The sequence below is a fragment of the Nilaparvata lugens genome, chromosome 4, assembly GCF_014356525.2.
Source record: "Nilaparvata lugens isolate BPH chromosome 4, ASM1435652v1, whole genome shotgun sequence".
Classification (NCBI taxonomy): domain Eukaryota; kingdom Metazoa; phylum Arthropoda; class Insecta; order Hemiptera; family Delphacidae; genus Nilaparvata; species Nilaparvata lugens.
The window spans coordinates 44,043,570-44,069,813 of NC_052507.1; the positions used below are offsets into that span (position 1 = coordinate 44,043,570).

Genomic DNA, 26,244 nt, shown 5'->3' on the forward strand with positions numbered 1-26,244 from the left:
ACAAAAGAACCACTCCCAATATTCATGTTAACTTTCGAAAACACAGAGAGCATAAATAGAATTTATGAAATATGTGTAATTATGGGTATGAAGGTTGAAGTAGTCCCCCTGAAAAAATCGAAATTTCTACCACAATGTAAAAATTGTCAAACCTGGGGACACACTAAAAAATACTGCCAGAAGGAGCCTAGGTGCGTAAAATGCGCTGGTCCCCACATCACTATCAACTGTACTAAGAGTTAAGAAGTTAAGCCTAAATGCTACAATTGTGGGATGGAGCACCCTGCTAATTATAGAGGATGTTTTGTAGCACAAGAGTTGCAGGCACTTCGAAATAAGAAAAAGGCAATAACATCTATTTCGTCAGTCAACAAAAGAAACGATCCTATTGTGCCACAGAGAGCTGTAATAAATGACAGTAGAGTTAAGGAGAACCAGAGTTATGCTGATAAGCTGAAAAATAAAGTACCTATCAACAGTAACGAAAAGTCAAGTCTTCAAGATTACAACTTGAGTAAAGATTTGGAACTGAGCATTACAACTCAACTTAAATTGATTCTTGAGAAACTAGTTGTGCAAGAAGGCCTGAATAAATCAATTTTAAGTAGGTTAGAAAAACTGGAAAATATTTCAGTTCCAGAAGTCATTCACAAGAAGCATGGAAAATAGATTCAAAATTATGACTTGGAATGCTAATGGATTACTACAGCACAAAGATGATCTATTAGCAATTCTAATTGCCTGTCTCATTTCCGAAACTCATTTCACCAAAGAATCCTACTTTAAAATTAGAGGGTACAAAATGTATCATGCTATACATCCCAACAACAGCGCTAGAGGCGGAAGTGTGGTTATTGTAAGAGAAGAACTAAACCATCACGAGTTCAAGAAGATAGAATTGCAGGAGTTCCAGTCGATTTCAATCAAAGTCAAACTTATTGGTAGACCATCTGGTACGATCACAATTGGAGCCGTCTACTGTCCACCATGATCTAATTTGAAGAAGGTAGAATATATTGATTTCCTAAGCAACTTCACAGGGAAATTTATCATCGGAGGAGACTTCAATTCAAAGAATACACAATGGGGGTCCTGACTGACCACTACTAAAGGAAAGGAGCTATTACTGGCTGTTAATGAATACCACTGCGATGTTCACTCAACAAGGAAACCAACTTACTGGCCAACAGACAAAACAAAAATTCCAGACCTGATAGATTTACACATCTGATATACCTCAACCTGAAAACGTTACAGTAGCAACATTTGCTGATGACACAGCAGCTTTATCAGTTGGTGAAACTGTTGAAGTTTCTACAGAGAAATTGCAGGTGGCAGTCAACAGAATCAATGTTTGGACAAAACACTGGCTTATAAAATGAAGCAAAATCAGTTCAAGTCAACTTTACAAACAGAAGAGTTCAATATATCACCTTAACACTCAATGGGAATATTGTACCCTACTCCAACACTGCAAAGTATCTAGGCATGACGCTGGATGCCAAGCTCAGATGGGAGGAGCATGTGAAGAAGAAAAGAGAACAACTTGGCATAAAATTCAAGAAAATGTACTGGCTACTTGGGAGGACATCAAAGTTGTCAAATTATAACAAATTGCTTCTCTACGAGCAGATTCTCAAGCCGGTGTGGACCTACAGAATTCAACTCTGGGGCTGCACCCGACCATCCAATATCGACATCATCCAGCGCTTCCAGAACAAAGTACTCAGAAGTTGTGTAGACGCTCCTTGGTACATCAGGAACTCTGATCTCCACCGCGACCTGGGAGTGGCGACAGTCATCAGTGAAATCCAAAGATTTGCAGAAAAACATGAGAAAAGACTTCATCAACATGTGAACGTGGAAGCAATCCAGCTGCTCAACGTGCATGGAGTAAGAAGACTGCAATGCAGAAAGCCACATGAATTAGTTTAGTGCTAAAGTGTTCAATTGGAAGTGCAAAGGCAGAATACTGTATCCTTTTATGCTAAAAATAATCTTTATTTAATCCTTGACCAATATAGAAGGCTTAACCAATGGGTTTTACCTTCACAAACAATATTCTTATCAATTTATTTCAAAATAGAATAGCTTATTAGTCTTTAACTAGGTGCTTTAAAAATCAAGAAAAAAAAGAGCTGCTGGTCTGCTGACATCTGGTAGTTTTATTCATCTGTAACATACATACAAGCAGATTAATAATAATGATAAAACACAATGACTAGAATCTAGAGTGATAGGTCCTCCCTTATCTAGTTATCTAGAGTAACATGTCCCCCATGCTCATCTTAATGTAGAACAATATGCCCCCCTTATCTAGAGTGACATGGAAGCCTCTCACTTGAGCAATCCCCATGAACATGTCCATGAACATCCCCATGAGCAGTCCCCATGAACATCTTGGGCTAGATATGTCTCCATGGACATCTTGATCTGGAGTGATAGGCCCCTCATGAACATCTTGATCTAGAGTGATAGGTCCCTCATGAACACATTGATCTAGAGTGACACAGGTCTCCATGACCATCTTAATATAGAGTGATAGAGCCCGTGGGCATAGAATAGAATAGAAAAATCTTTATTCATCAGACATGTACAAATACATATGAATAGCGTCAGTTTGAAATTACATATAAGTCTTAACTTACTATAGTTGTTACACGAATAAAATTCAAAATAAATCAATGATTGCTGTTGTCAAACTCCTGCAAAGAATACAGAGATAAGCTCACCAAATATTCCTTCAGATTCTTACCAAATATTTTGATATCTTCAATTAACTTTAAATTGCCTGGTAAATCGATAAAAAACTTTCTTCCTTTGAAAATTGTTTTTTTTTTTCAAAAAGATCCAATCTGTCTCTCAATAATTAGGCCAAAACGGGTATTATAGTTGTGAGTCTGATTTCTTAACTCTAATACATTGGACTGCTTCCTGAAAAACATGATCACATCAATGAATACATATTGACCATAAATTGTTAAAATCCCAAGTTGAGAGAACAGTAGTCTTATTGAGTCGCTTCTTCTGAGGTTAAACATTATTCTAATTGCCTGCTTCTGTTGTTCAAGAATTTTATCCAAATTTCTTCTACTTGTACTGCCATATATGCACAGGCCATATGCCAAATGTGCATGTATTACAGCATAGTATACTGACTTTGGTGTTTGGATACTACACACGTTGGACATTTGTCTCAGAGCATAAAGACCAGGAGATATCTTTTTTATGACATGGCATACATGACTATCCCACGAGAGATTGCTATCCAATAACAGGCCCAAGAATTTCATACTATTTATAGTTTCTCAAATTTCCCCATTTATAGCTAAATTTGAACACACTGACTGGTTCCTACTCTGTCTTGTTGAAAATGGAACAACTTTAGATTTGCTTGTATTCAGGACAAGATTATAGCCATTCAAGTAATCATTAATTGCGGATAGGCATATAGTGGATGAGAGCTCCACCTCCTCAACTGATTTTCCAGAGAAAATTATATTTGAATCATCCGCATAAAGACAAACTGAAGCTTGATCGTGGACCATGTCAGGCATACCTGTGATGTAGAACAGGAATAGCAATGGACCCAATATGGAGCCTTGAGGAACCCCATACTTTGAAAATCTCAGTTCAGAGCGATAAATATGATTTTGTGACTCTTTTGAATACTCTAATTCAACAAATTGTTGTCTGCCTTCCAAGTAGGACGAAAACCAAGATTGCTCCTTACCATCCACTCCCATAGTTTACAATTTTTGCAACAGAACACTGTCAAATGCTCGACTCAAATCTAAAAATGTGCCAATAACTTTTCCCCCCTTGTCAATAGCATCAATGACAGTGTTTATCAAATCCACTGCTGCAGTAATGGTCGATTTTTTTGAACAGAAACCATGCTGTTCTTTGTCTAGTATCTTATTGGTTACTAAATAATCCATCAACTGAATGTATACAACACGTTCATATATTTTCGAAAAAACGGATAATAGAGCTACTGGTCTGTGACACGCCAGATTTTTGATATCACCTTTTTTAAATATTGGTATCACTTTAGCTGTTTTCAATCTATTAGGAAAATGTCCTGAAATTAATGAGGAATTCATTATATGTGTTAAGGGTCTAATTATTGCTGGCAAAATCAGTTTAACAATAGTCATTGGTATATCATCAGGTCCAGTAGAAGACCCAAGTAAGTTATAATACTTGAAAGAGCGAATGAGTTGAAGCAAAATCAGTTCAAGTCAACTTTACAAACAGAAGAGTTCAATATATCACCTTAACACTCAATGGGAATATTGTACCCTACTCCAACACTGCAAAGTATCTAGGCATGACGCTGGATGCCAAGCTTAGATGGGAGGAGCATGTGAAGAAGAAAAGAGAACAACTTGGCATAAAATTCAAGAAAATGTACTGGCTACTTGGGAGGACATCAAAGTTGTCAAATTATAACAAATTGCTTCTCTACGAGCAGATTCTCAAGCCGGTGTGGACCTACAGAATTCAACTCTGGGGCTGCACCCGACCATCCAATATCGACATCATCCAGCGCTTCCAGAACAAAGTACTCAGAAGTTGTGTAGACGCTCCTTGGTACATCTCCACCGCGACCTGGGAGTGGCGACAGTCATCAGTGAAATCCAAAGATTTGCAGAAAAACATGAGAAAAGACTTCATCAACATGTGAACGTGGAAGCAATCCAGCTGCTCAACGTGCATGGAGTAAGAAGACTGCAATGCAGAAAGCCACATGAATTAGTTTAGTGCTAAAGTGTTCAATTGGAAGTGCAAAGGCAGAATACTGTATCCTTTTATGCTAAAAATAATCTTTATTTAATCCTTGACCAATATAGAAGGCTTAACCAATGGGTTTTACCTTCACAAACAATATTCTTATCAATTTATTTCAAAATAGAATAGCTTATTAGTCTTTAACTAGGTGCTTTAAAAATCAAGAAAAAAAAAGAGCTGCTGGTCTGCTGACATCTGGTAGTTTTATTCATCTGTAACATACATACAAGCAGATTAATAATAATGATAAAACACAATGACTAGAATCTAGAGTGATAGGTCCTCCCTTATCTAGTTATCTAGAGTAACATGTCCCCCATGCTCATCTTAATGTAGAGCAATATGCCCCCCTTATCTAGAGTGACATGGAAGCCTCTCACTTGAGCAATAAGTCCCCATGAACATCTTGGGCTAGAGTGATATGTCTCCATGGACATCTTGATCTGGAGTGATAGGCCCCTCATGAACATCTTGATCTAGAGTGATAGGTCCCTCATGAACACATTGATCTAGAGTGACACAGGTCTCCATGACCATCTTAATATAGAGTGATAGAGCCCGTGGGCATAGAATAGAATAGAAAAATCTTTATTCATCAGACATGTACAAATACATATGAATAGCGTCAGTTTGAAATTACATATAAGTCTTAACTTACTATAGTTGTTACACGAATAAAATTCAAAATAAATCAATGATTGCTGTTGTCAAACTCCTGCAAAGAATACAGAGATAAGCTCACCAAATATTCCTTCAGATTCTTACCAAATATTTTGATATCTTCAATTAACTTTAAATTGCCTGGTAAATCGATAAAAAACTTTCTTCCTTTGAAAATTGTTTTTTTTTTTCAAAAAGATCCAATCTGTCTCTCAATAATTAGGCCAAAACGGGTATTATAGTTGTGAGTCTGATTTCTTAACTCTAATACATTGGACTGCTTCCTGAAAAACATGATCACATCAATGAATACATATTGACCATAAATTGTTAAAATCCCAAGTTGAGAGAACAGTAGTCTTATTGAGTCGCTTCTTCTGAGGTTAAACATTATTCTAATTGCCTGCTTCTGTTGTTCAAGAATTTTATCCAAATTTCTTCTACTTGTACTGCCATATATGCACAGGCCATATGCCAAATGTGCATGTATTACAGCATAGTATACTGACTTTGGTGTTTGGATACTACACACGTTGGACATTTGTCTCAGAGCATAAAGACCAGGAGATATCTTTTTTATGACATGGCATACATGACTATCCCACGAGAGATTGCTATCCAATAACAGGCCCAAGAATTTCATACTATTTATAGTTTCTCAAATTTCCCCATTTATAGCTAAATTTGAACACACTGACTGGTTCCTACTCTGTCTTGTTGAAAATGGAACAACTTTAGATTTGCTTGTATTCAGGACAAGATTATAGCCATTCAAGTAATCATTAATTGCGGATAGGCATATAGTGGATGAGAGCTCCACCTCCTCAACTGATTTTCCAGAGAAAATTATATTTGAATCATCCGCATAAAGACAAACTGAAGCTTGATCGTGGACCATGTCAGGCATACCTGTGATGTAGAACAGGAATAGCAATGGACCCAATATGGAGCCTTGAGGAACCCCATACTTTGAAAATCTCAGTTCAGAGCGATAAATATGATTTTGTGACTCTTTTGAATACTCTAATTCAACAAATTGTTGTCTGCCTTCCAAGTAGGACGAAAACCAAGATTGCTCCTTACCATCCACTCCCATAGTTTACAATTTTTGCAACAGAACACTGTCAAATGCTCGACTCAAATCTAAAAATGTGCCAATAACTTTTCCCCCCCTTGTCAATAGCATCAATGACAGTGTTTATCAAATCCACTGCTGCAGTAATGGTCGATTTTTTTGAACAGAAACCATGCTGTTCTTTGTCTAGTATCTTATTGGTTACTAAATAATCCATCAACTGAATGTATACAACACGTTCATATATTTTCGAAAAAACGGATAATAGAGCTACTGGTCTGTGACACGCCAGATTTTTGATATCACCTTTTTTAAATATTGGTATCACTTTAGCTGTTTTCAATCTATTAGGAAAATGTCCTGAAATTAATGAGGAATTCATTATATGTGTTAAGGGTCTAATTATTGCTGGCAAAATCAGTTTAACAATAGTCATTGGTATATCATCAGGTCCAGTAGAAGACCCAAGTAAGTTATAATACTTGAAAGAGCGAATGAGTTGAAGAAAAACTGGGTTTTCGAAAATGCATCACTTTACAACATAAATATCTCGATAAGTATCATATTTATCGAAAACCTCTACCGAACAAAGCTTGTAGGAAATTGATTAAGCTTCATTTTTATGCAGTTTATTATGTCAATAGAACACATTGTTTCCAAGATATGAGCATGTAAGTAATAAGTGGAAAATACAACTTTCTAACCACCCTCATCCCTTCAGCACATGATGTAGGGGTTGGGATTTTTGATATGCTCACTTCCAAACTAGTCTCAACAAAGCTGCAAAGTCGAAAATTGTGTTCCAAACATTCCCTCCAAATTTCATTGTCAACTGATCTTTTGTTTCTGAACAGAAAATTTCACTCTCAACACTAAAACTGCTGCAACAGTTGTAGGGAAATGCGTCAAATAGTGAAAATATACATCAAATTGAAGATAATTTGATGCTCTATCAGCTCATAATCAGCACGGAGTTTTTACTTTCCTTGCCCTACTACCATAGGTAAGGAAAGTATTGCTTTCCAAAAAAAATTAAGGTACTCCAATTTCAAGTTTTCTATACGTTTCAAGGTCCCCTGAGTCCAAAAACATGATTTTTGGGTGTTGGTCTGTGTGTGTGTGTGTGTGTGTGTGTGTGTGTGTGTGTGTGTGTGTGTGTATGTGTGTGTGTTTGTGTATGTGTATGTGTGTGTGTGTGTAATTGTGTATGTCTGTGAACACGATAACTCCATTCCTAATTAACTGATTGACTTGAAATTTTAAACTTGAGGTCCTTATACCATGAGGATCCGACAATAAGAAATTCAATAAAATTCAATTCAAGATGGCAGAAAAAATGGCGGATAATTACTAAAAAACCATGTTTTTCACATTTTTCTCGAAAACTGCTCTAACAATTTTCTTCAAATTTATACCATGGATAGCTATTCATAAGCCCTATTAATTGACATGAGTCTCATTTCTGGGAAATTTCAGGAGCTCCGTAATATTCTTGAGAAAAATGGCGGATAATGACTAAAAAATCATGTTTTTCACGGTTTTCTCGAAAATGGCTCTAACGATTCCCTTCAAATTTATACCATGGATAGCTATCTATAAGCCCTATCAACTGGCATGAGTCTCATTTCTGGGAAAATTCCAGGAGTTCCTTAATATTCTTGAGAAAAATGGTGGATAATTACTAAAAATCCTGGTTTTTCATGGTTTTCTTGAAAACGGCTCTAACGATTTTCTTCAAATTCATACCATGGATAGATATTCATAGGCACTATCAACTGGCATGAGTCATTTCTGGGAAAATTCCATGAGCTCTGTGATATTCTTGAGAAAAATGGCGGATAATGACTATTAAACCATGTTTTTCACAGTTTTCTCGAAAACGGCTCTAACGATTTCCTTCAAATTTATACCATGGACAGCTATTTATAAGCCCTATCAAATGACATGAGATTTCTGTCTGGGAAAATTGCAGGAGCTCCGTAATATTCTTGAGAAAAATGGCGGATAATTACTAAAAAACCATGTTTTTCAAGATTTTATCAAAAATAACTTGACCGATTTTTTCCAAATTCATACTCTGTTATTCATCAGCTCTATCAACTGGCATGAGTCTTCTTTCTGGGAATCCAATGGGGGTCCACCTCATCCTTGGGAAATCGACTTAGTAACCTTCTCGTGCATGAGGTAGGTAGGTAGCGCAGTTCATAAAAATAACACATAGTCGAGATATTTCATCTGTAGAACAGCTGTTTTGACGACTTTAAAAAAATGACAACTAAAAAAATCATCGAATTTCACAATTCACACAAAGAAAAAGTACTCTGAAAACGATTATATATACACATATACAGATCGTAGTCTCAAATATGAGCAAGGAAAGTTGTGTGAGTGTACCACACCAGATTTTTTCATCAATCATTCGAAAATTATAAGGCCGAAAAGATGAAATAAATGGAGGCAGAAATGTTTTCTCAAAAAATGTCTCACTTTCAAGAGCGGATATCTCAGAAACTATGAGAGATATCGTAAAAATCTAGAGGACAAAACTTGTTGGTAATTTAGTAAGCTTCAATTTCGCACAGAATACAAATGCCCATAAGATGCATAGGTCCTGAGATATATGCGAAAAATTAAAAAACGGTTCTTTCAAACCACCCCCACCCCTTTAGCAACAGGGTGTAGGGGTGAGGACTTTTGATATGTTAATCCTCTTACTATCCTTAAAAGAGCTGTGAAATTTGAAATTGTGTTCCTAACTTTTCCCTCTATAATCTTTCGTTGACTGGACTATAGGCAGATTCAAAGAAATGTGCGACTCACAAAATAACAGCTTACAGTACAGTAAAGATCTGGCTATTGTCAAGTGTTAAAAGATAAACAGTTCGATTCACCGGCTTCAAGAAGCGTTATGTCAAACAATGGAACAGGAGCACAAGCGAAAGAGGGAAAGAGCCAGAGCGCGAGAGACAAAGAGAAACATAAGTCAAAGTTCAAAAGCAGGTTAAATGAGAACTCGAAGCCTTATCTGATATTCGTCGATAGTTAATTGTTGCCAGCTATAAGCGAAGAAAGTATGAAATGTTATCAACTCCACAAAACTTACGAACACTGTATCACACATCTGCTACGAAATTTCGCGATTTTGACTAGTGAACTTGAAAGATGAACCTTAGCTCTACAAAACGCACTAATTTACTTCACAAAACGCTGAGAAAAACCCTGTACAAAACCAAAACTATTTACGGATCAAAACAAACATCGACTGGTCTGATCTACTCCAATCAAACCATCTACTCTAATCAAGCATCCTGATCTAGAGTGATAGGTCCTCCATGGAGGCCTATATTCATGCTATTTACTCTATATGATTGAAACCAATAATATTTTATCCATCAATCACTATCCTAAATCTAGGTTAAACTCAGAAATTTAGAATGACTAAAATCAAAATTCAAATTTAGGTTGGGTTAGGTCAGCAGAAGTTACTAGTAACTTCAACATACCTAACCTAGCCAAAATTTATTCAACTTCTAGAAATATACTCTATACACAATTGTTGAGAAGAAACATATAAAAGTTCTACAAAAAATATAAGCTTAATATTAAAACAACATGATAAACACTTGTACTTACTTTGCTTTTCACTGTGATGAACTCCAACTGATGGCTTGAATTTAACTTCTTCAAGAAACTGCGTCGTAATGTGCACAACTACGCTGTTTGCATTCGAAAGATCTCTCCTGGCTGAACAGCTCCCTTATATACACCAGACGCTCCCCACCACATTCCATCAACTCTAGATTTATATACCAAGTCCATAGAATGAGGAATAATTTTTTTAAATAAATTTCTAGTGAATAATATTTGCATAAAATGGAAGAGGAATAGTATGATTTAATGTGAGAAAGAATCGAATATCAAATATGGATATTAGTAGAAAGTGATCAGATAGAAAGATAAATAATCATTTGAACATGCTAGATAGCTAGTGGAAAAATCACAGGGAAAATAATGATAATAATAGGGTAGAAGAGAAGAGAAAGAAGGAATGTGCACAATTGAGAAGAGCTTATGAAACTGAACTATAGGATAAGAAATAGAACATTGTATTGTGATCTTGAATTTATCAAGGAAAGAAGAAGAAAAGAAAAATAAGAAGAATAGAAATGAATAATAATCATCTTCGCAAAAATCACAACAGTTATAATAAATGTAATAATTACAACAATATTCTAGTAATCATAATAACTATAAGATTAAGAAGAGAAATGAGAAAGAAAAATAAGAAGTAGAGGAGACTATTGAGAAAGTGCTAGATTATTTTATATGAGTTTTAAATAGGATTGAACGTTGAAGTATGAAAAATATTATATAGTATTAGAAGTATGATTAACTATTGGGTGTTGCAATAATGATAAAAGTAGTAAATTCAGTACTGTAATATTTTAGTGATGAATGTCTAAGATAATGTTAAATGAAACACAGCCCCTATATGAGCATATGAACAGACTACCCACCCTTCTGTTCTATTAATAACTCTTCACACATTAGCTTCTATTGTTTGAGCTGTGGCAATAGTAGATGATATCATCATTTACACCTAATATAGAAGAGATTACTATCTATACCTATATATTATTACATATGTTAACATATCTATAACATATGTTAATCATCCAATTTATTTGAAATTCAGCATTTTGAAGATGATTAATATTATGGAAATAATTTTGGTTAGAGATGTAATTATTAGTAAGAATAGAGATAATGATTTTCTTAGTACCCTCTGGAGTATAGTAGTTGATGCATTGAACATAGTTTCGGGAATTAATATCAAGATAAATCATTAATCAGTATTAACAAATGTGGATTTCCTTAATTTGAAATAATTGCCGTACATACAATCATAGATAGCAGTGAAAAGATTCATTTATAGAACAGAGAGCCAGCTCATAAAGAATGCCAAGGTATATCTACTGTGAAATTTATATTAATATGATTTTCCTATTATTGTAGTGAAAGGCACCCTAGTCAATCGAATGCTGAAATGATTAAGTTTACCTTTAGATTTAGGAGGTTGGTCATCCTCTCGACTGTGTGGACCACTGGACCCTCTTGGATCCTCCCTTGCTATACAGATCTTGATCCTCCCATCAGATGACCAGACATTCTTATGTCCATGACAATTGGCCGCAGTGTTGAGTATCTTGAGACGCTCTGCAGTCAGATCCTTGAGAATGGTGATGCCAGAACCCTTCAGCTTCAACATCGAAGATCATCTTCCTGGTTTGGTAGCTGCAGAATTGAACTATGATGGGTCGGTCCTTAGGTTTTGCTTGCCCTTGTTGAGGTGGTTGACGCCTTCCAATGTGATGCGAGCGGTTGACATTCACCAGAGTCACAGGTACGTTCAGCTTCTTGTTGAAGACATCAAGCACCAGCAGGTCCGTGTATTCTTTGTTGCTCTCCAGGATCCCAAAAATATGTATTGAATGTTGGCGCCCATATTGCTTGAGGTCGTCGACCTTCAGGTGACAAGACACCTCCAGCTCACGAATTCTATCATGCAGCTGCTTGTTCTCCTCCTTCAATGCCTGAAGTTCCTCGAAAATAGACTTCACAGCCATTGAGATGGCATTATGTACAGATTCTTCAATCTGCTGTCAAATAATGTGGAGGGTCTCTTCAGACAATGATCCAGAAATAGCTGGAGAAGGCCCTGTCTTCAGAGCGTTGACCTCATTATTTGGCATGCCTCTGTTTGGTTGAACCATAGTGTACCATTAGGTGGATTCACACTTTTACAGGCGAGAAGGTAGACTGAAGAATTAGGAATGTTTTTCCAAGATAAATAGAAAGAGTGTGAGTTAATCAAAAATATAATTTCACTATTGAATTTAGCTCAAGAAACTGAATAATTTGATGTGTAATTTGTAGTGAATTGAACTGTTGAACCCTACAAAATATCTATTAGAAGACAGAGCCGAACTATCACACGTTTACTCACTTGACATAACCAAGAGAGAGAGGATGGAGATTTGGCAATCTCTGATGGAGATTTGGCAATCTCTGATGGAGATTTGGCAATAAGAACAATATAATCTGCAAAACGTAAGTGATTCAGGTAATTTCCTTGGATATGCAAACCATTATCTATCCCATTTGAGATTACTAGAACATTTTTCTAGAGTGGCATTGAATAGAGACGGCGAGAGTGAGCCCCCTGTTCTACACCTTTCTGCATGCTCAATAATTCTCCTGGTGAATCTGATACCACTTGTGCTGCACTATTCCCATGTATGTACTTGATTACATTTGAGAAGGTTGCTGGAATCATTTCGAGTGATGAGAAAAGAGGAATGCATGCTTCAAACTATCAAAAGCCTTTTTAAAATCAATAAAGTCTCAGTAGACAGACACCTATATCAAATTCTTCGCAATTTTTCCATGAGTTGGCTGACTGCTTGAAGATGGTCTATTGTCGAGAATCTACTTTGAGTTCCCGCCTGCTCGACCAGTTGGCACTCATTCAAGATTGGTTGCAGCATATATTGTAAATGAAATGCTAGTAGATTGTAGATGAAATGCTTATTGGTTGATAATTATTGTTGATGTTGTATTGATCTCCTTTCTTGAACAATAAATGATGTCTGATGTTTTCCACTGCAAAGCTTCTGAATGTTCACTGATAATTCTATTAAACAGCTTGACTACTGTCTCTGGAGAGATAGAGTACAGTACTTCCAGCATCTTGTTTGTTATCCTATTTGTTATCCTGCCATAGTATTGTTCTTCAAAGTATTTACCACTGCCTGTATCCTGCCATAGTATTGTTCTTCAAAGTATTTACCACTGCCTGGAGATCTATTTTTTCAATTGGTGGTACTTCTTCCTGCTCATTATTCTGCTCTAATACAACAGCGCTCTCAGATGTGTCCCGATATAGATCTCTGAAGTATTCAGTAGCATTTTCAGAAATACCTTTCATATTCCTTACTATCCTGCCTTGTCTGTCTTTCACTCCAACTTTTCATTCTTTGCCATCAAACAATAGTTTCCTTAATTTCTTCAATGATCCATTGTTATCCAATACATTTTTCATCAGACTGTCTTTGAATTTTTTAATATCCTTCCTGATATGGTATCTTGTTAATTTGCGAAGCATATTAAATTCAATTCTTTCTTGGAAACTCTTGTTCTTTTTCTTTTTCAAATTTGTCTTGTTCATTTGCTTTGAAAATATTTCCAACTAATTCCTCTTCCCATTCTCTTCTTGGCCTTCTTCTTAAGCAATGGAAGAAGAACTACAATAAATTCCAATTATCAATTCAATGCTAATAATAAAATTATTTAGGTCACTTAACCTTAAAAATTTCTTCATTAGACATTGAAAAATGTTGTATAATATTGTGGTATTTTATTTTGTATATGATTTCTGGCATATGACCGCCACGGCTGGCTTGGATGTAGTACAATATAAACGCCTAATTTTCTATTACTTTTCTCAATATGTGTGTCCGTATATTGGCAATAACACTGCGAATGTTGTCTTCCAAATGGTCAAACGTTTGTGGCTTATCCGCATAGACCAATGACTTAACATAGCCCCACAGAAAGTGGTTTAGCGGTGTTTAATCACAAGATCTTGGATGCCAATTTACAGGTCCAAAACGTGAAATTAGGCGGGCACCAAATGTGTCTTTCAATAAATCGAGCTGTGTGACATGTTAATCTGTCTTGTTAGAACCACAGCTCCTCGATATCATAGTTGTTCAATTCAGGAATGAAAAGGTTAGTAATCTTCAATAAAGCGGATAGACACTTATCCAATTCCTGTGCTCGATGGCGGCTGGACTCATTCAGCTCTTCCTCAATGCTACCACAGAATTACAATTATAGGAGTTTTCTCTGATGCTACGCTCTACAATAGCAATAGCTTCTGTTCACACCGTACGGCATCTCTGGGGATGCCAGCTATCAATAAGAGTGTAACGTGGTGCAAAAACGTTACATGCTTAATCGAATTAACTGCTCTGATGGACGATTTTGATAAAACGGATGTAGGTCGCGATATGTATTCTGCATAGAACCATTATTTTCGAAACAGAATTGCACTATTTGCTAGAATTGTTCGGGGATGAGTTTTTTCATGATCAATTGCCAAACAAGACCAATAATAAATCACTTAACAACTTTTAAATCAGTCGCCATCTATGTAACACCCGTTACATACATGTATTCTAGAGGTGCATTGATGTTCACCAAAGTTCCTTTATAGTATTCTCCTATCCTATACTATTAAACGAGCAATTTCTGTTTATAAGTTTAGATGCTTAGAAGTTTATATATATGTATGTGACCGGATCTCGAAAACGGCTTTAACAATTCTCAAGAAATTTGGAACAAAGTAGGTTTATGATATGAAAATTCGATTGCACTAGGTCTCAACCCTGAGACAACTTGCTGAAGGACATTAAAATGATGAATATGTCCTTGGAAGAATAGCTGGAAATTTTGTCATTTGTCAATACCTTAATGGAAGTGAGTGAGCGAGTGAATGTGTGGGTTATTCCTCAGCTGATCTCACAAGAAGAATAATCCAGCAAGAAAAACTTATTTCTCTCTTTTTAGAAAACATGTTTACACTTCAGAAAGTCCAAAATAGTAACTAGATGCTGTTAGTGTAGAATGGTACATAGTATATTGATCTACATAGTAGATGGTTGGCAGGCCTGGTGTCTGCTAGGTCAGTTCTATTGGAGTGAGCTACGTGAAAATTTTCAGTTTTATTAGTATTACACGTTTATTTATTCATTTGTTCAAGTTTGAGTTGTGTAATAGTTGAGTAGTGATTCAATCAGACAAATGGCATAGTTCTTTTGTGTTTTGTATTACCTGAGTTTGTGACTTGTGTTCATCTCTCAAGATCTAACCTACAATATTGAACATTATTGACTCATCAACAGTGACAGGATCTTATCATTTTATCAGTTGACTCAAACGATGTGCTTTCATGTTTCTGAACTCTCGATTTTCTTCACTTGTCTGTCGTCTGCAAGTTGCCGGTAACTGGTTAACTTAACCTAAAAGCTAGCATTTGAGCGGGAGCCCGAGTCAGCTATAGTTGCAGTCAGCTGTTTTTTGTTTTGTTTTCATCTGACAAATAGAGACATCAACACAACTCTTCTGTGTTATCTTCTGTGCACTGCTCTATTGATCTTCGATTATACTTGTTTTGGTGCTAGATTTTGAATTTAAGATGATGACAATGAACCGAATGACAACACGCCGAATGCGGGAGTGTTTGATCCGGGAAGCGGAATTAGAGTTGAATAATATGAACTGTGATCTTGTTAATGATACGGTGATAGAATTAGCTGTCAATATTAGAGGAACTCTATCAGTGATCTCGAATAAATTCACGAATGATGCCATTATTGACATAATTCCGGATGTTGTTGGAATTCTAAATAAATTGGACACCACAATCTCCTACAATAATGAACTGCTGAATGAACGCACTGACCTTCTGAATAATAATACTGAACTGACTAAGCAAGTAGAGTACGAGAAAAATAAGCGCAAAGAAAACTTTGAGGACTCCTTATTCAATGAGGAAAAGGCTGAGGAGGAAATTCTGTTATTGGAAGCGCGTATAAAAAACTGGAGGCATCTAACACCCATTTAAATGAGGAATTGAATAATAAGAATGAAATAATAAAAATTATTGAAGCCGATAATAATAGCTTATTTTTTAACAGAGACACTATTTTGAACAAAGTAACTTCTAGGAGCAATGATGAATTTATTACGCCAAGAAATACTGCTAAAGTTAGAACCAATTTTACTGAGACTGGAGCTACGGTAAATAACAGATTTGAACTTCTCTCTGAAAACACTAAATCTGCAAGTAATAATAGGCCTACCACTTCTCATAAACTACTGGTCAAGGCTCAAGTTCACATACCTAAAGCGTTGCCCAAGACGTCTCATATTAAAAACACCATCACTGAAACAACCCATACCGGGAAAAAAAGGAGAATGACTATTCTATCGGATAGCCAAGGAAAACATTTGAGTGAATACCTGCAGCATCTGTATGACAGCTTTGAAACCTTCGTTTATACTAAACCTGGCGCTAAATTAAAACATATTCAAGATGGCATGGATTTTGTTAAGGATTTCACCAAAGATGATGCTATTGTTATATTGGCTGGCACAAACAACTTCCATGTAGACGAACCTCATCAGTTAACTGTATTCCAAGGAATAAATGCTCTTTCAAATCTACGGTTGAAATCTAAAATTATTGTATGCAGCGTACCGTACAGATATGACAACCTCAGCCTAAATGAAAACAACTCTTCTCCAACTCCTATCTATCGAGAGTAGTGAGTGAATATGAGGGCGGTCTGCGGCTTTCCTTTTTGGACGTGAATGACTTCCTCCAGCGATCCCACTTCACAAGGCACGGTCTGCATCTCAATCGTCGCGGAAGGCTAATACTAGCCAGGAACTTTGAAGTGTTTGCCAAGCAGAATGCTGCGAGAATTGGTGTGGGTGACCTTGATCTATCAGCGACTACTGGTGGCAGGGCTACAACTGCGGATGAGCTGTGGATCCCTCAATTGCCTGAGTCTCCCTCTATTAACTATCTGGGTTCCTATCCTATCACACCCAATCAAGAGGAAATGGAAAACTGTGACGATGGATGTGGAAACTGTGAAAATGTGCATGATTCCATGTCATCTGAAAAGGACAATAGACTATCTCAGACTTTACCCCTTAGTAATAGTTTGATTGAATTACCAAGATCTTCATCTTTAGTAAATTTTAAAATTAACAATTCAAGTTTTTTATAGATAAACAGCCAGACAAAGCATTTATATCGAATAGTGAGACCCCAAATTATGAACAAGCGTTAAGCATTTATCATCACAATATACGTAGTGCAAGGAATAAGATTGACCACCTGTGTGCTTCTTGGAAAGTCCCTCCAAATATAGTTTGTCTAACAGAGCATTGGATCCATCAGAATGAAAGCTTTATCATACCAAATTACCTATGTGTCTCAAAGGTCAGTAGGTGTCTCAACATGGGCGGAGGTGTTGCTGTTTTTGTTCGTAATAACCTTTCTAACTTGACAGTAACACGTTTGACAGACCTGGAGAATGAATTCAATGATGACAGGTGTTTTGAATGCTGCATAGTTCTGTGTGATATGGCTGAGCGTGGCAAAGCAACAAGTTCTAGTTTTGTCCTCGTTTGCATATATAGATCACCAAGCAATAGTGAAAATGCTTTCATTTCTAGAATGGAGAAACTGTTCTCGAAATTATTTAAAAAATTCAAAAATATATTAGTTACCGGTGATTGGAATATAATTGATTTTTTGAAAAAAATGATCGCAATGTAAGATTATTGAAAGATATATTCTCCTCATTCAACATCCATGAACTTGTCAAAGTACCAACCTGTATCACTCCCAATTCTAAATCATTGTTGGATAATGTTGTTTCTAACATCTCCCATGACTCAATTATTTGTAATCCAGTAAAGAATGATTTATCTGATCACGATGCTCAGTTGACTTTCATTTTGAATACAGACATTGGAAAGCCCAAATACATCTAAAAAAAAACGTTTTTCAAATGAAAATATTTCAAACTTCAATAATCTTTTGCTGCTAGAAGACTGGTCAATTATTTATTATTTGCATGATTTGGATAGACAATGGGAGGTTTTTATAGAAAAGTTGCTCTGTGCTTTCACAATAGCTTTTCCATTGAAGCACACAAAAGTAAGAGAAAACAAAGTAAAAAACAAGAAGTTGAATAAATCATTGAAGAAGCTTGCTGATGATAATGTTGATCTCTCAATTTTAGTGAGCATCACAAATAACCCTGATTTGAAGCAGCTTTTAAAACAGCGACAAATTCAATTCAGACAAATTTTGAACAAGAAAGGAGAATTGATGTGAAAAGAGAAATTAACAGCTCAGAGAATATGCGGCGAGCTGTTTGGAATGTGGTTAGAAGAGAGACTTCCAAAGCAGTGGTCAATAAAGGTGTATCCTCTCTTTTAAAAAATGATACAGTCATCAAGTCAAAAATTCCATTGCCAACATATTAAATAAGTATTTTATAAAATCAGCACAATTCATGAACAGTAGGATTTAGATTACCCAAGGGCCCCCGAATTCAAACACAGTTTCACCTTCCTTTTGTAAATTATGACGATGTTGTCAAGGCTATTTTATCACTTAAACCGAAAAAGTCATACGGAATTGATGGAATATCAGCCTGGCTGCTACATCGATCCTATTAAAATATTATTGGACCATTAACCTATTTAATTAATGAGTCTTTCAGTCAAGGTCATTTCCCTGCAGTTTTCAAGCATTCAAGGATTATTCCGGTTTTCAAAGGGGGGGACAGATGTAGTGAAGAAAATTATCGTCCTGTAGCACTTATACCTAAACTATCAAAGATTCTTGAGAGGATTGTTCATTCCAGGTTGCTATTTCATCTGAATTGTCACAACTTTTTGTCAGGTCAGCAATTTGGATTTAGGCCAAAACGAAGCTCCATAGATGTCATTCTATCTTTTTTAAGCTCTATCATTGATCAACTTGAACGTCGAGAACCAGCCATAGGATTATTTTGTGATTTATCAAAAGCCTTTGATAGAGTTAATCATAGAACACTCTTACTCAAGCTTGAAATGTGTAGTGTTTAAAGTTTATCACTTTATGGTTCAAATCATATCTTGAGGACCAGTCTCAGTTTGTTGAGGTGCAGGGAATCAAATCAAAAACTTCCAAGGTCAGCTCAGGGGTACCCCAAGGGTCAATATTGGGCCCTCTACTTTTTCTCATTTATATCAATGACTTGGAATTTGAATTACTGCTCTGCAAGGCTCTGTTCTATGCAGACGATACAACTCTGCTTTTTGGTGGTCAGGAAGAGAGTATTCAGTTGACTGTGAATAGAGCAGTATTATCTATGAATGATTGGCTATCTGGAAATAGTCTATCATTAAATGTGGTCAAAACTAAATTTCTCCAGTTTCTGACAAAAAATAAGTCACCCTTTCCAATATCCATATGTGTAAATGGTAGGCACATTAGTGAATCCGCTACGTCTAAATTTCTGGGAGTTACTATTGATAAGCATTTCTCTTGGATTCCTCACATCACTGAAGTGTGCAGTAGACTTAGTAAAGTGTGTTTCTCACTGAGAATATTGAAGTCACTGTTAAATAAAGAATATTTACTTACTGTTTATCATGGCTGTTTTGCATCGGTGATGACTTATGCAATGAAAGCTTGGGGGTTCCCATCCCATTCCAATGAGGTGTTCAAGATACAAAAGCGTGCTATCCGAATTATAGAAGGCCTTCCAGTATATCATACATGTAGAGGGACTTTTAGCATACTTGGCATTATGACATTTTATGGTCTTCTCATTTATCGGTCTGTTATATATATAAGAAGGAATGGTGACCGTTTTACAACTGTAGGAGCTAGCCACAATTATTCTACAAGACATGGTACCAATTTGCTACTTCCCCAACATCGTCTTGCCTTGTCTGAAGGGGATATAAATGTCACTGGTCATAAAATTTATAGTAAATTACCAGATAGTTTGAAGTCGATTAATAATGATGCTTTGTTCAAAAAAAAACCTAAAAAAGTTTGTTGTAGAAGGAGAGTTTTACTCGTTGAATGAGTTTTTGTCTGGCTGACTTTTTCTGACCTTTTATTATGTTAACTAAATCCAAAAAACATGTTACCTATGTGTTTATAATTGTACTTATGACGACTGCGATATACAGACATTTCTTGTTATTGTATTTATGCAGAAAATAAAGAATTTGAATATATTAACACTAGCTATCTACAATATTAATTATAGAAAACATATTAGGATATATCATTCTAAATCGAATCCATAGTATATTGGTGTGTTTATTTTTTTAAGTATGAATAATTTGTTATTTTGATGAGTGTTAGCAGCTCAACCTAAATTTTTATTTCGACTGTAGTATAAATTTGAAAAGAGACAGTTTTGGGCATAAGCCTGTTGTGCCTCCACTATAACTCTATAAATAATTGTACGACTGAAAAAATAAATAAATAAATAAATTATAAATTCAATCTTTTGTTACAAATTTTATATGCTTTTACACTCCAGAGCAAAGCTCGGTCTCCCATATTCCTACACTATAAAACGAGCAATTTCTGTTTATATGTGTGTATTTCACCGGATCTCGAAAACGACTCTGATGATTCTCACGAAATTCAGAACATAGCAGGTATATAATATAAAAATTCGATTGCACTAGGTCTCATCCCTGGGAAAATTTGCTGAAGGACATTAAAAGGATATTATTTATCTTTGGAAAAACAGCTGATAATAATTATTTTGTCTCGTCTGTTGATGATGGAAGTGAGTGAGCGAGTTCATGTGTGTGGGACTGTGTCAAAAATTACTCAGCTGTTGAACTTTTGTAATCATTCAATCAGGTACTTAGTGTCTGTTGAAAAAAAGCCAGGCTATTTTTAATCATAATTAATTCCAGTAGAACCATCTTTTACTTTCCTTGCCCTATTACCATAGGTAAGGAAAGTATTGCTTTCCAAAAAAAATTAAGGTACCCCAATTTCTATTCGTTTCAAGATCCCCTGAGTCCAAAAAAGTGGTTTTTAAGTATTGGTGTGTGTGTGTGTACACGATATCTCATCTCCCAATTAACGGAATGACTTGAGATTTGGAACTTAAGGTCCTTACAATATAAGGATCTGACACAAACAATTTCCATCAAATGCAATTCAAGATGGCGGTTAAAATGGCGAAAATGTTGTGAAAAATAGGGTTTTTCGCGATTTTCTCAAGAACGGCTCCAACGATTTTGATCAAATTTATACCTAAAATACGCATTGATAAGCTCTATCAACTGTCACAGGTCCCATATCTGTAAAAATTTCAGGAGCTCCACCCCATCAATGCAAAGTTTGATTTCAGATTCCCAATTATCAGGCTTCAGATAAATTTTAAACAAAAGATTTCGAGTGAACTGTTTGCAACTTTTGATTCTATTAAATCATTCACTATGAAGAGATAGCAGACCTAGTGTGTCTTCAGTGTTATTGTCCTGTCACCAGCTGGCTCAGATCTTTGAATAGTAGACTTGAGATGCGCGTGAACCCCAGCGTCAGGTGATCAACTTGTTTTGAATTTATTTAACCTTTATGTTGTTTAGAATTATTTGTTAATTTAGAAATAGAAATTTATTATTACTGTAGGTTATTCAACATTAGTGTATCTGATAAATTCCCAGTAAAATGTTAAGTCCGCAAATCAATTATACCGATATTTACTATCAAGTTTTATTGATATTTTGAATATCGAATTGAAGATTCAATTTTTATTGAGAAAAAAAATGTAATATTACAACTACCCAGAATAAACTATCGTTTTTTTTTGCATAATCCTTTGTATATCTAGGTCCAAAACTATTCTACATTATAGGCTACATTATTATTGATAGCAGGAACAAAACCTCTCTCACAAATCTCACCAAAATTATAAAGCCTTGTTTGTTTCAACAACATGATTTAGACAGTTTACTTCAAGTATTATCTTAACATGTCAGATTATAGACTTAATCTGATTGTAATCTCTCCATGAATATTTTTGTGTGTATTATAAGGTTTCTGAATTGTATTGTGAACTGCTTTATGCTTCCCAATTGTTTCAATTTTGGCTCAATTAAATCAAATGTTGACTTCAACTTTCGTTCTCTGTGATCAGTATTTTCTAATAAATTTCCTATCATTTTACCACAATGGCCGCCGATAATTTAATGAGCAACTCTTACCTCTTATTATAAAATGTATACTTGAAAAAATTAAATGTCAATGAAAAATTGCTGCTAGTATAATTTTGAAACCATGATTGTATTTAACTGTTGTATTATTCAAAGGCAGAATAAAGTTCATTTTCATTTTCAACAAGTGAAATATGCGTTTTAGAGGAAACTTTGTAAGCACGGATGTGGAACGGCAGGAGAAGCCTCCACCAATTATGTAAGCAGGATGTGCCTTCACCAATTATGTAAGGGGGAAAACTATGATAACAAAAAAGAACAGAATAAATAGAACTTTAATTAATGAATCTTTAACATTTATACATTTGAACAAAACAAGATTAATTTGATTATAAAAACAATATTTGATATAAATTAATGGGGAAAAACACTCGCTTGCAGCTAATGATGATTCAATCTTTGTGGCTATGAAAATTTTAAGAACAATGATTCAATAGTCACCTACCTTTTTGAAATGGCTTCCCACTTTGGCATCCACTGGTTTATTCGCGACTTGAATATTTTAAAAGAACAAATATTAACTGAACCAATGAATAGGCTCAGAACCCGTCTCCCTTAACAATACAATTATTTTTATACCGCCCGATCTGTGACAGAATAACTGTATTATTAAACGAACCGAAATCTAGCCCTTTTCACTGGATCAGCCGGACTTAACTCTCAGTTCTATCGAACGAGCTCACTCTCTCCAACCAAAAGTTAAATTTTGGGTATTAAATATAAACTCAGTCAATGCCAAACATGAAAGCCATTTCAAGTACATATTTTTATCTGTCGCACAAGCGGCACGTTTGTTATTAAAAACAAAAGAGAAGCTAAGTTAATTTTGACAACAAATGTCGATGACAAAGATTGTTCATTAAACTTTTTTGAATTAAAACTCTAAAATCCTGATCAATATGAGATAAATATATGATTCATATATATTTCCCATATGATCAGGTGACAACTTTCATAAAAAATGATTGTAGAGGAAGATTTTTCGTGCAAAGAACAGTCATGAATGGTTATCAAAAGACAAGTGATATAAATAAGAAACTCCTGAAATTTAAGCGGTCATCTTGATTGTTTTCGAGGTATTTGCTTGTGATTTCTACTCATCATCATTGTGTTTCCCATTGTACTAGTCTAGTCCTAACAAAGAAATTAAGACATCTTCCAGTTTTGTTACCCGAAAATGACGATGGAGTGTCGTTTTAGTACATTTGCGCCCGGACTAATATGCTAATGTATCATGATTTATATTTTACAGGAAGAATGGCATATCATGTTCTGCTACTTGTTTGATTGGCCACAAGTTGTGAGGACAGCTTGTGAGTCGCTCTCCTCAAAGTGCCATATCCACACGATATTCATGTTTCTGGCCAAACTATCTACGAATTTCAGCTCTTATTACGCAAAAGAACGCATATTGACAGTAGGTTTTGCATCTATATCAGTTTTTAAAATATAATTTATAATGTACTTGAAAAAGTATCATGAATATTTCTAAAATCATTATTAGATCAAGCCTATACTATTGTACGTTATATTGAGCATAGGCTACAGTAATACAGTAGGGGATATGTAGAACTTGAAGCTTGACAAAAATAATCAAAAGCGTCCACCTCAATTCAGTTCGTAAGATTATGGATTTATATTGACAATGAAACAACAGTGTATCTATTTAGTGATGTTTAAATTACTCTGAAACAATAATCTGGCAAGTATTATTTTATGTATATTTCTATCAAGATAAAACCGGCACTTATAGGACAACTGACCTTTGTTTTGGTAAACACCACATGCTATTTGGTCAAAATAACGTTTAAAGAGATTTTCATTCGTTTTGAAAGAGTCTTATAATAATTTAAGATCACGCACCATTTATGTCATTAGTTTGAGGAATTCTGTATAGTAGATTACAGGCCACTATAAGATAATATATATCTATATCTTATTCAAATTAGCCAATAGATGAGAATTGTAATTAATTTCTCGATAATGCAAAGAATTTTAATAATAGAATGTTTTTTTTCTCACAGGAAAACAGAGAACAACTTTTGCCAGTGATGTTTGCAAGGATTTGTCTGATGAAGGCCATCGTAAGAGTAATGGAGAATGCATTCACAATTGTCGGCATTAGTCCTCTGTCTAGAATGTAGAAACATTGTCTTCCTCCAGCATTTTTGTCCTTCCTACGTACTGTATTTGGAATTCAACTGGCATGTTACAGAAAAGATACGGCAAATTCTTGAGGCTGTGCAAAAGGCTAAAAAAAAACTTTCTACTCGTGATATTTTTCGATTTGTATATCATCAAGCTATCATAATGAAAAAGTTTTCTCAGGAAAACATTTTTTCACCGATCATTATTTTTTGAGATATGAGCGCCGGAAGTTTGAATTTTTGGGACAGAACATTTCAAATTCATGGATTTATCTCTTACCGAATTTGAAATGTTCTGGCACAAAAATTTTAACTTTAGGCGCTCATATCTCAAAAAGTAATGATTGAAAAAAAATGTTTTCCTGAGAAAACGTTTTAATTTTGATAGCTTGATGATATACAAATCGAAAAACTTCGAAAAATATCACCATTAGAAATTTTATTTTTAGCCTTTGCACAGCCTTAAGCCGCAAGTTTCCCCCAACATAGTTCTTGAGCTGTTGGAATCTTGAAAATTCTAGTAAACCTAGTCTAGTAGGATACTGGACAAACCATAACCCTTATCAAATTCATCTTTGCTGGTCAATGCATGATATTAATGGAATTTACAAAAAATTTAAAGTAGTCATCGAATAACTTGAGTATTTTTATTGAAAGTCGATGTGATATTATGATTCAAAAAACTGTGTCAGTTATATCAAGTGTATCAGTATTTTCGAATAATTTCGGTTTTCGACTTGTGAATTTGCCTTACAAACAGCATAACCCTGAATCCTTTCACAAACCTCATAGCATACATTTATAAAAGAATTTACTTGTGTGAACAGTGAAAACTCTAGTTTGCTATTCATTCATGAAAACTGGTTATATAAGTTATAAAACTGACATCAAACCCATTTCTCTAGTTTTGAAGTAACGTCGAATTAACAACTTTACACTAATTTTAAAAATAGTGTATAATATTACAAATTATTTTCACTATCTCGTAAAACAGTCCAAGACTGTAATCAACAATACGGTAGTTTATATGTTAATCAAGAAAATAGTCAAATATTTATTTTATTACAAATATATCTACATTGACATTGATGATAGCTTATATTTTGCAAAACACTAACTCTAGGCCTATTGGTTAGGGCCATAAGTGTCAATGATTTTGGTTTTAAGAGATGATAAATTTTGAATTATACAACACTGTGATATGATAAACCATATGTTTTCGTTGTCATTGATTCATTCATAAATATCAAATGTTGTTGATCCGTTACTAGTAGAAAGTCATGTTCAATTTTATTTGATTAAAGCTCTACAAATGAAGAGTTTACTTATTTCAATTTAATCAAATAAAATGCCGACAAAGAAAAAGACAAAAACGATTGAAAACCGTAACTACGAAGAAGATAAGATGGAATCACATATTGACAAGTTTCTCAAGCCAAAGGAATTATCTATCGACCCAGATTCGCCTACGGCAGAGAGAGAGTGGAAACATTGGAAAAAGACGTTCGAAAATTTCTTAGAAGGAACGACAACCAAAGACAAAATGAAAATATTGGTAAACTTCTTATCACCTGCTTTATACGAAATTGTGGAAAGCTATACTTCATATGAAGAAACTATATCCATGTTGGAAGATATGTTCGTTAAACCAAAGAACGAAATTTATGCACGATACTG

At 35.1% G+C, this 26,244-nt stretch overlaps 2 protein-coding genes across 2 annotated transcripts in view; both read left to right on the plus strand.

Annotated features, from left to right (window-relative positions):
• Window positions 1–25,776, plus strand: part of LOC111050216 (DALR anticodon-binding domain-containing protein 3) — a 79,104-nt gene extending 53,328 nt beyond the window's left edge. The window contains exons 7-8 of the mRNA XM_039427511.1: window positions 23,673–23,837; window positions 24,445–25,776. Of these exons, the coding sequence (XP_039283445.1) occupies window positions 23,673–23,837; window positions 24,445–24,564 (285 nt within the window). The 3' untranslated portion in view covers window positions 24,565–25,776. The remainder of the gene's footprint in view (window positions 1–23,672; window positions 23,838–24,444) is intronic.
• Window positions 15,120–16,312, plus strand: LOC120351191. The gene has a single exon (XM_039427512.1). The coding sequence runs from the start codon at window positions 15,789–15,791 to the stop codon at window positions 16,215–16,217; it is 429 nt and encodes a 142-aa protein (XP_039283446.1). The 5' UTR covers window positions 15,120–15,788; the 3' UTR covers window positions 16,218–16,312.
• Window positions 25,777–26,244: the final 468 nt, after the last annotated feature.